At 36.8% G+C, this 11,265-nt stretch overlaps 1 protein-coding gene across 1 annotated transcript; it reads right to left on the reverse strand.

Annotated features, from left to right (window-relative positions):
- Positions 1–1,481: 1,481 nt before the first annotated feature.
- Positions 1,482–2,075, reverse strand: IFNE (interferon epsilon). Its single transcript, XM_066254365.1, has one exon. It carries the CDS (start codon positions 2,073–2,075, stop codon positions 1,482–1,484), a length of 594 nt encoding a protein of 197 aa, XP_066110462.1.
- Positions 2,076–11,265: the final 9,190 nt, after the last annotated feature.

The raw sequence follows: 11,265 nt of genomic DNA on the forward strand, positions 1-11,265 counted from the left end.
ACTTCTGTTCTTTCCACCACCGTACCTCCGTGTGAACTTGAAGGTAAATAAGTCAAACCCTTGGGTTGAAATGTGAAAGTTGACACAGACTTCCCCCTGACTGCCTGCTTCTGCTTCCCTCCCTCACTCTCAGGATTCTATTTGGTTTCTCTTCTTCTTTTTTAAGCCAAATCTGGAAGTATTGACCAAGAGCTAATATACTTACTTGCTTACACTAATTAAGCTGAAATGGAATGTTTTTTTCCTCAACAAGTTTTACATTGTGATAACTTATTTCAAATTATACAATAAATCCAAAGCAGAACATGACAAAGTAGTAGAACGAGCTCCAGATTTGGAGGCCATAGCTCAGCTTCTTATATTGGAGAAAAGTCACCATGGCTGTGGGAAAGTCACCAAGCTCAGTGTACTTCAGTTTCTCTGCCCCCCCACTTGTTCCCTAATGATTTCTGGGAGCTCTTAGCTGGAAGAGCTGGACTCCTTCATCACTGACCCCTCCCTTGGCATGGGTGCCCTTCTGTCTGTCCAGCCCTTACCTTTCTGACCACTCCAAACCAGGCAGGCTGGCTCAGCCCTAGTTCTTCTAACCTGAACCTCGAATTTTCTTTCACCAGCAAGACACCATCCATATTTCTTATAACTGTGACTTGTTAGATATGTTTCAATCTATTATTTTAGTTGACAAAATTTACAGAATTAAAAATTAAAACACAGACACATGCTCTAAAACCTTTCCCACCCTGTCTTCCTTCTTTATTCTTGCCCCCTCACCCTCACCCAAATATAAGTAACCACTGTAATTTATTTCTTATATATTCTCTATTTATTCATACATAGGTAAGGTCAAATATAAAATGTATTTTACATTGTAATCTTAAATATAGCATTTTATACACACTTCTGCACCTTGCCTATTGTTCACTCTTATAACTCATGTCATTCACTTTTAATTTGTATTTTCATTATTATGAGTAAGGTTGACCCCCTTTCCATGTATTTTTTCCTCTGAAAACTGTTCATATAATTTGATTATATTTCTACTGTGTCACGTGTAACAAATATTCAGTGTATAATTATATTTTCAAATTTTATAATGCAAATTATTCCTAGTATTTCTCATTGTTTTTATCAATTTCTAGCAAATTAGAAAATCATTGGAATGATGTTCAATGTCTAGAAAAGTATGATTACAGTGGAAACATATTTCATTATAATTATCCAGCCAACTTTTATGAAAATAGACCCATTTGAAGAACCAATTATGAAATATTAATGAATCTATTTTAATGCATAAAAATTTAATGTGGATAGAGAATACAAAGTGATGTTATAAAAACAGTTGCCAATATCCATAGTCTTAAGATATAGATAAATACATATGTACACATACAAAACCAAAACTATGCTGCCATTTCATGACAAAAAGACCTAATTATGTCTGGAGAAGCCCTCCCACCTCTCCACTCACCTTACCTAAGCTTTTAAAGCCTGCAGTTGTCTCTTGCTCCACATGGTTCAAGCTCTCCTGTGAGTCGAAGAACAAAGAATAGGCACCGGTTGATTTCCACTAGGACAATCGTCCAGGCACAGCTGCTGTATTCCTGGTTTTCCAGGTAATCATGGATCCTTCGGAAGTACATTTTAACCTGCAACCTAAGGTTCTCACTACCTATGGTGCCACTTTTCTGATCTGCTTGTAGTCCCATGAGCGTTTCTAGGTATTCTAGCTGTTGATGAAGTTCAATGAGGAACTTCTCCATATGGCTTTCCTCCCAACCATCCAGAGCAATAGTTGCCCCGAGGAGGTTGAAGATCTGCTGAAGCGTTTCATGAAGAATGGTCAGTGCATATCCTTTCTGGTACTGGTGAGGATTCACAGCCTTCTGGGGAAGCAGGAAATTTTTCCTGTGTGGTAGACACCGCTGAATTGATGACATTTGCAATTTATTCAAGAGTTTTATACTTTCTTTGTTCACTCTTCTTTGTTGGAAGAGAACCAGTTTCAGTTCTAGGGAGAAGATTGTGGAAGAGGCCAGCAGCACCAACACAATTTCAAAGAAGTGCTTGTTCATCATGGTAAAGGTCAGATGTGTGTCCCACTTACCTCTCTGCAGACTTAGTAAAGCTCCAACTCTACTGAATGTTTGTTTGCATTTCATGTATCTCAGATTGTTCTGGAAGGTGTTATTTTTTGTTGGTTTTGTTTCTAAAGCTGTCATTTCCTCAAGTTTACACCTTAAGCTTTTTTGTTCTCTATTATAAGTGTTCAGGGAACATTTCCTCCACTTTCCCCATTGTGTTGGCTGTTTGAGGGGGTAACCAAAAGAACTTGTTTCATTGTATGCTTTTTTTTTGAGACAATTACAGACTACTCATCCAATAAGATCTATTACTAGCATTATTTACTACATACAAAGTTTCACTCAACACAATATGCTTTCTAAATATTCAGTCAAGCCTATTAAACTTGTTACTGAGAGTAATATTTTTAAAGGGGTAGTTTTTCATAGAGTGATATGTATCAGAGGCTTAGAAGCTTATATATGGCACTTGGAAACAAAAATTAAAATCCATACAGACTATTAAATTTAAAACCTCAAGTAGAACTATAATTTTGCACAAATGCATGAGCATATTAATCTTTTTTTCTTTTTTGACAGAGACAGAGAGAGGGACAGATAGGTACAGATAGGCAGGCAGGGAGACGAGAAGCATCAATTCTTCATTGCACCACCTTAGTTGTTCATTGATTGCTTTCTCATATGTGCCTTGATTAGGGGGCTACAGCAGAGCAAGTGACCTCTTTCTCAAGCCAGCGACCTTGGGCTCAAACCAATGACCTTGGGCTTTAAGCCAGCAACCATGGGGTCATGTCTATGATGCCACACTAAAGCCAGCAACCCTGCACTCAAGCTGGTGAGCCCGTGCTCAAGCCAGCAACCTCAGGGTTTTGAACCTGGGTCCTCCACATCCCAGTCTGATGCTCTATCCACCACACCACCACCTGGTCAGGAACCATATTAATATTAAAATATGCTCAGCAATCTTAAATTGTTTTATATCTTATCTAAGTAGTTTTATAGCTAAGATTCTACCTTTCCAATCTTATCTCCCACATTGCTCTAAATGTAGTGTAAGAAAACCTGAATTTTAGATAGTTAATGATTCATTATTTCTTTAATACAATGAGCATTTGTGTGTTTACTGATACTTTCTCTTTTTGAAACATCATCTGTTGCCTCCTTCACCCCTAATATCTGTCTGTCTAAGGACTAATTCTTCTTTAGGACCTATATCTCCCTTCAAGGAGATATAATATTTCCCTGAATCCTCACAGACCTTTGAATCTCCTTTAAGATAACTTTCTCCTTTTTTTTTTCTTTTTTCTGAAGCTGGAAACGGGGAGACAGTCAGAGACAGACTCCGCATGCGCCCGACCAGGATCCACCCGGCACACCCACCAGGGAGCGATGCTCTGCCCATTCGGGGCGTTGCTCTGTTGCTACCAGAGCTACTCTAGTGCCTGAGGCAGAGGCCACAGAGCCATCCCCAGCGCCTGGGTCATCTTTGCTCCAATGAAGTCTTGGCTGCAGGAGGGGAAGAGAGAGACAGAGAGGAAGGAGAGGGGGAGGGGTGGAGAAGCAGATGGGCGCTTCTCCTGTGTGCCCTGGCCAGGAATCGAACCCGGGACTTCCACACGTCAGACCGACGCTCTACCAGTGAGCCAACCGGCCAGGGCCATCTTCTTCTTATATATGGCTTACAATTTATCTATCTTACAACCTTCCAATGTTAAAACTTCTTAAGATTGTGCAATAAACAGTCATCTGTTTTACTGTCTATGCAACTATAGTAGGAGATTAATACATGTGTTGACTTGGAGTGTATTAATGTGGTCTACTGCAAAGTAATACAACATATAACGGCTTATCTTTGACCATTTCTCTGGAGGCTGTTGGCGAGTGTTAAAAAGAGACACTCTGAAAACATACACAATCTTATTATCTGCAAGCTCAACTCTATGTTATTGTCAGTCAGTCTGGTATTAGTAAGTTGAAATAAACTGAGCCAGTATGCTTTATAGAGGAGTCTTTTCTTGTACAAAAGTTCGATTGAATTCATGAAAAGGTTTCTAACACTTGGGTGTTGTGGAATTTGAACTTTCAGAGATCCATCAGAGTCACGCTATAGAAATCTCTTATTTAAGCTAACAAAGTAAATAGACTTTAAGCTCATGTCAAGGAGTGGGAGTTAGGAAAAAACTTCATACCTAATTGAACAGAATGATAACTCTGTTCAAAGGTAAATTATATCATGTGCCCATGACTTCAAACTTAACATCTAAGCCATGTATGCTTTGTACTGGCTATTGTTCTGTAAAGTATATTCTCTTTGAGAAGTTTTCAAATTTCTATTTGATCAAAACTTACCTAATAATACTATCAGAGTTACTGGTTACTTGGCATCTGCACATAGTGTTTCTTTACTTGGGACAATGGTGTCAGTCAGGCTGACAAATGTCTAAATGCCTCATTCATGTTTTCACACTGCCTAGGGAACCCATAACTTTACAAAGTCTTTCAGACTAAAGGGCTCTGTTCTTTTCCTTTGGCTGCTATAGAAGTTATAATGTTTAAAGAATACATAGAAAAAAAGAAGGAAATTTCTTTTATCATCTGAATTTGGGAATTGAAGTCACAACAACCTGTATTGGGGTATCTCTCTACCATTTACTGATGGTGTGATTATCTGTAAATTACTTACTTAATCTGTTTATGCTTCAGTTTTTTAATCTCTGAACTCTAATTTATAAAATACTTTAGAGGAGCCTGACCTGTGGTGACACAATGGGTAAAGCATCAAACTGCAATGCTGAGGTTGCCAATTTGAAACCCTGGGCTTGCCCAGTCAAGGCACATATGAGAAGCAACTATAAATTGATGCTTCCCGCTCCTACCCCAGCACCTTTCCTCTCATTCCTATCTCTAAAATCAGTAAATACAATCTTTTTTGTGTGTGTGACAGAGACAGAGAGAGGGACAGACAAGGAAGGAGAGAGATGAGAAGCATCAATTCTTTGTTGCGGCACCTTAGTTGCTCATTGATTGCTTTCTCATATATGCATTGATGGGGGGCGGGGGAGGGGTTACAACAGACTGAATGACCCCTTGCTCAAGCCAGTGACCTTGGGCTCAAGCTGGTAAGCCTTGCTGAAACCAAATGAGCCCACGCTTAAGCGGCGACCTCGGGTTTCAAATCTGGGTCCTCTGCATCCCCGTACAATTCTCTACCCACTGTGCCTCCACCTGGTCAAACAATAAATACAATCTTTAAAGAAATAAAATACTTCAGAGGGTTAGCAGATAAAAAGATTATAAAATATACTTTGGTGCTTAAACTAATACATAATTAACACATATTAGACACTTCTACTTAACAAATGACTAAATCAATCACATTATTCCTGGGGATTCACAGATAGTTCTACAGTAAAATATTTTTTTACAGATAAAAAATATAAATAAAAATGAGATTTTTTATCTTCTTGTGGCTTTTCTGAGGACAAATTTGGTTATTCTGGGCTTCTGGGAGGGCACAATCTCTATTTCTGAATAGTTTTTTCTTGTGGCAGCAACTCTAATAATATTTTTGAAATCTCTCTCTCTCTCTATCTCATCTCTGAAAAGACTTATGGTTATAAGTCTATAAATCTTTACTGCAGAGCTTCAAGAAAACACTGAAGATAAATAAAAAAATCTCTAATCTGCTGTTAAGACTTCATATCATTTTCATCCAGTTAGCAATAATAATGTAAAATAATGTTGTTTAATTTCCAAATAGTTGGGGATTTTTCCAACTATATTTCTGTTTTCTAATTTGAATGTGTTCTGATCAAAGAATATAGTTTAACTTTATAAGACATTCTATTCTATGGCTTAGAATATGGTCTATCTTAATTACTGTGCCATGTAAACTCAAAAGAATTATATTGTTTCTGCTGACTATACTGTTTTATAAATATTAATTAGATCAAGTTGGTTGATGGTGTTGTTGAATTTTCTATATTCTTTCAGGATTTCTGTCTATTTGTTCTATCAACTACAAAGAGAGAAGTGTTGAAATCGCCAAATATGCCCTGGCCAGTTTGCTAAGTGGTAGAATGTTGGCCTGGCATGTGAATGTCCTGGGTTTGATTCCCAGTCAGGGCACACAGGAAATGCACCCATCTGCTTCTCCACCCCTCCCCTTCTTGCTTCTTTCTCTCACTCTCTATTCTCCTTTTGCAGCCATGGCTCAATTGGAGTGAGTTAGTTCTGGCTGCTGAAAATGGCTCTAGGGCCTCCACCTCAGGCACTAAGAAAAGCTCAGTTGTTGAGCAATGAAGCAATGCCCCAGATGGGCAGAGCTCATGACCTAGTGGGCTTGTTAGGTGTATTCTGGTCAGGTTGCATGCAGGAGTCTGTCTCTGCCTCCCTTCCTCTCACTGAATAAGGAAAGAAGAAAGAAAGAAAGAAAGAAAAAGAAAGAAAGAAAGAAAGAAAGAAAGAAAGAAAGAAAGAAAGAAAGAAAGGAGGGAGGGAGGGAGGGAGGGAGGGAGGGAGGGAGGGAGGGAGGGAGGAAGGAAGGAAGGAAGGAAGGAAGGAAGGAAGGAAGGAAGGAAGGAAGGAAGGAAGGAAGGAAGGAAGGAAAGAAGGAGAAAAAACTGCAACTATAATTTTAAATTTGTCCATCTCCCTTTTCAGTTCTATCAGTTTTTGCTTTATTCATTTTAAAACTTTGTTATTAGGTGCATCACATTTAAAATTACCATGTCCTCTTTATGAATTGATCCCTTTATTTTAAAATAACCCTCTTTATCTCTGGTAATATTCCTTGGTCTGAAATCAAATTATATTATATACTCATGCTTTCTTTTGATTAGTATTTGTATTGAAAGTGAGTTTTTTGTATACAGCATAAACTTAGATCTTTTTTTTTCTATAATCTGAAAACTTTTGCTTTGTAGTGGTGTGATTATTAGACCATTACATTTAATGCAATTATCATGATGGCTTGGTTATATTTATCATTTTGCTATTTGTTATCTAATTGCCCATATATTCTTTCCCTTTTTTCCTTCATTTAGATTGATTTTTAATGTTATTACACTTTATCTCTACTATTGATTTATTAGCTATACTGCTTTGTTTTATTTTTATAGTAGTTTCTCCAGGGTTTAAAACATCATTTTTTTAGCCTATTACATTTACTTTTAAATAATAATATATACCACATATAGTGTAAGGATATTTCAATACAATACTTTATTTCTACTTCCTTTAATATTTCTTGTATTTCAGGTCTGTTGGCAATGAATTCTCTTGGCTTTTGTTTATCTCAAAAAGTATTTTGCCTTCATCTTTAAAATACATTTTCATTGGGTCTAGACTTTTAAGTTGATATATTTTTTTCTCTCAGTACTAAAAGATGTTGCTCCACTGGCTTGCATTATTTTTGAAAGACGATTGCTGTCATTCTTAATTTTGTTTCTCTTTGCATAGTGTTTCTTAATTTTCTCTGACTGCTTTTAGGATTTTGTATCATTATTTTTTAGCGATTTGATTTTCATATGCATTAGTGTGATTTTCTTCTTATATTTTCTGCTATGAATTAATTGAATCTGTGGTTTAATAATTTTTATCAAATTTGGGAAAGTAAACGTTATTTTTTTCAGTATTTTTCATCTTCTTCTGTGACTCTAAAATAAACATGACAGGTCTTTCCATATTATCACAAAGGCCACTGAGACTATGTCTTCAAGTTCATTGACTTTTCTTCTGCAATGTCATATCTAATGTTAATCCTATCCAATATATTTATGTTATGTATTAAAAATTTACTTTCTAGAAATTCAATCTGTTCCTTTTTGACATCTTTCATTACTTTCTTAATCATTTCATCTTTTCTCCTACTGTATTGAACTTATGGAATATTTTTATAATGTCGTTTAACCTCCTTCTCTGCTAATTCTATCATTTGTGTCATTTCTGAGTCTGGTTTCTTGATTATTTTTGTTACTGCTTATGGGTCCTATTTTCCTGCTTCTTTATATGCTTACTAATTTTTGATAAGATTCTGAATGTTTTAAGCTTTACTTTACTGGATAGTAGAATTGTTAAGTTTTTTGTATATGGTTGGGTTTTGTTTCAGGACATAGGTAAGTTCTCTGGAATCTGTTTGGTTCCTTTAGTGTTGCTTTTAAAGCTTTGTTAGAATGAATGAAATAGACTTTATAGTCTAGGGAAATGGTTCTCAAACTTTTTGAAGTCAAGGCGCATTTAAAATTCTACATATAAAATTGTAGGTGCACTATATACAAATTTCTGAGAAATATGTTATAATAATTAAGTCAAATATTAAAGAAAAAAAATAAAGTCCAAGTGTGCTTTTATGGTAATTAAATGAAATAAATACAACAAAATTAAATTTATTCTGACATTAAAAAACATTTTCATGTTATATTTTCTGAGTTATGCTTTTTAGAATTTATAAAAAAGAGGGGTTAAAATTTAAAAAAGGGCCTGACCTGTGGTGGCACAGTGGATAAAGCGTCGACCTGGAAATGCTGAGGTCGCTGGTTCGAAACCCTGGGCTTGCCTGGTCAAGGCACATATGGGAGTTGATGCTTTCTGCTCCTCTCCCCTTCTCTCTCTGTCCCTCTCTGTCTCTCTCTCTCCCTCTCTCTCTCCTCTCTAAAAATAAAAAAAAAATAAAAAATGAATGCAGACCTTGATGAATGTTGCCTGAAGCAACCAGTTGAAAAAAAATAAATAAAAAATAAAAAATTTTAAAAAGGACAGAAAAGTTGTCTATATATATATAAATACATTATATATATATATACACACACACACACACACACACACACACACACACATTCTTAGTAAGATTTAGTAAATTTGGCAGGTCCTAGCACAAATATGTTAAGTTTTTTCACTCTTGTGTTTATGAAAAATATGAGCCTGATGTGTCCTAGCAATTTCTTCAATGTTTGGGCATATATTTGAAAGGCAAACACTCATTTCCTTGTCAATACATTGAAGAATTCCTCTCTTTTTACTCTTAATTGTGTTGAAGGTAGAAAATCCTAATTCACATAAATAGGATGTTGAAAATTGTAGTAAAATGTTCAAAGCCTTTTTTAGATATTGCCACATACTCTTCTTTTATAGAAATCCAGAAGGCTTCAAGAGAAAATTCCTTATGTTTAATCATCAATCCAAAACCCCCACAATACATATCATCTTAACTTTACATCAAACAAAGGATAGAAGAAACTTACCTCCAGTCTTTCCGGGGAAAGTAGTGTAAACAATCCAGCACCACAGCTTAACAACCAAATTAGGCAAGTAAGTTTGGGGGGGGGGGTTGGGCAGACTGTCAGCTTATAGCCAATTCCCCACACCTCTGTCCCCCCAAAATCTAAACTCCAAAACTCCTGTTGGTTTTTTGGTCCCCAACAAGCACATATTTCTCTGGAATACCATAGAGCACAGCTGGAAGCCTTCTAGGGCACACCAGTGCGCCCTGGTGCACACTTTGAGAACCAGTGGTCTAGGGCAATGTCATCCCACTGCCAAGGAAATATCCTTGTAAGGACTCTCCTCGATGCTCCCTGTAATAGAAGTTTTTGCACTTTGGGCTGGTGGAAAATAAAATATTTCCAGCCCCGTGTTAGCCCTGGGGATAGTTGGCCTGCTCTTTTTGGGGTAGTCTTTCCCAGTTTCGGGTAATTTAGAGACCACAAATCAGCTACTGACTCCAGCAGTCTCTTCTACAGATCTCTCCCCACTCTCTGTCTGTCTCCCTTCCTCTCTTCCTCTCCTCTCCCTGCCCCTCCCCTCTGTTCTCTCCTCTCCACTAGTTTGCTTTGCTATATCTAGCTTCATCTTGAACTCCAATCTCTGACTTATTCAGTGAGACCACTGGTCTATTTGGGTTTCCTCCTCTTCCTTTAACTTGTAGCCTAAAAACTCTCTCCACACAGTAAGCTGAAGTAATTGTAGGGTTCATGATATTTATTTCCTTCTTTTCAAGGATCATTATCCTGGCTTCCCATTGTCCAGTGTCTGAGAACTATTGTTTCATATATTTTCTTACACTTTCTAGTTGTTTAAAGTGGAAGGATGATGATCATATTTCATGACCATAAGTAGAAGTTCTCTCAACATTCATGATCTAAAGGAGGAGTTTGCAAACTATGCCCTATAGGCCAAATTTAGTCCATTGCCTATTTTTGTAAATAAAATTTTATGGGAATACAACTGTGCTCACTGTTTTATGTATTTATATATAACTTTCATGCTACAATAGGAGAGTTGAGTAGTTGTGACAAAAATGGGCTTTGTTTCAGATTTATTGCATAAATGTATGCTCTATTTATTCACTTTTCCCACAAATTATTTATTTACAAACTATCAATCTATAAAATGTAATGCTGTAATTAAAATTCTGGTTATTTGTTTGTGCTACAAATATACCAAAATAGTTCATTAGTAAGGAAGGCATTTTAAATTTAGCCAAAGGAGGGCAGCATAACATCAATTAGTTAGAGCCTGGTATCAATTTGTACTGCTGGCAAGAAAAATTGAAAAGTTCACGGCATTGAGTGGTCTAACAATGTGTGGTCTGCAACACATTATTGCTTTGACCAAATGAATTGTTCCCCAAATGCATAAGATTACGAATCACTCTAACTCATATTATGCTACTTTCTGGTTAGTGTTTTAAGTATTTCCCTTTTTGTCTTTAGTACTGTAATGGAAATGTGTTGCTTTCTGACCATCTGCCATTATCACTCCTCTTTCTTCTGGGGCCTATGGATAAACATACACTGACTTCTCTGCCTACTCTTGGATTTGTTGCTAGACTCCTCAGAGTGATACATTTAGCCCTAGTCCTAGCTACTCCGTGACTCACCTTACCCTGGCCTTGGTGATTATTCATGATGGAAAATCATTTCCCCAATCATCTCCACACACCTCTACTCCCCATTTTCTGAACATAAACTTGCAATTTTTAACCATGTTAATTTATCTCATAAAATGCTGAAGTTAGAAGTGATCTTTAATGGTTATTTAATCTCTGCTTCCCTTTTCTTTCCTGAAAAATTTAATTCTGAAGCCATAGGTGGGCAGAGCAAAGTAAGCATTGTACTAGAAGAAATGGGGACTCAAGGTGGTTCAAGGAGTTCAAAGGGAATTATGCAAGTGTCCATATAGAGAG

Source organism: Saccopteryx bilineata, chromosome 2 (genome assembly GCF_036850765.1).
Source record: "Saccopteryx bilineata isolate mSacBil1 chromosome 2, mSacBil1_pri_phased_curated, whole genome shotgun sequence".
NCBI classification, from domain to species: domain Eukaryota; kingdom Metazoa; phylum Chordata; class Mammalia; order Chiroptera; family Emballonuridae; genus Saccopteryx; species Saccopteryx bilineata.

Coding starts and splice junctions, on each gene's coding strand:
- IFNE (XM_066254365.1), bottom strand. CDS start 2,075: ATGATGAACAAGCACTTCTTTGAAATTGTGTTGGTGCTGCTGGCCTCT.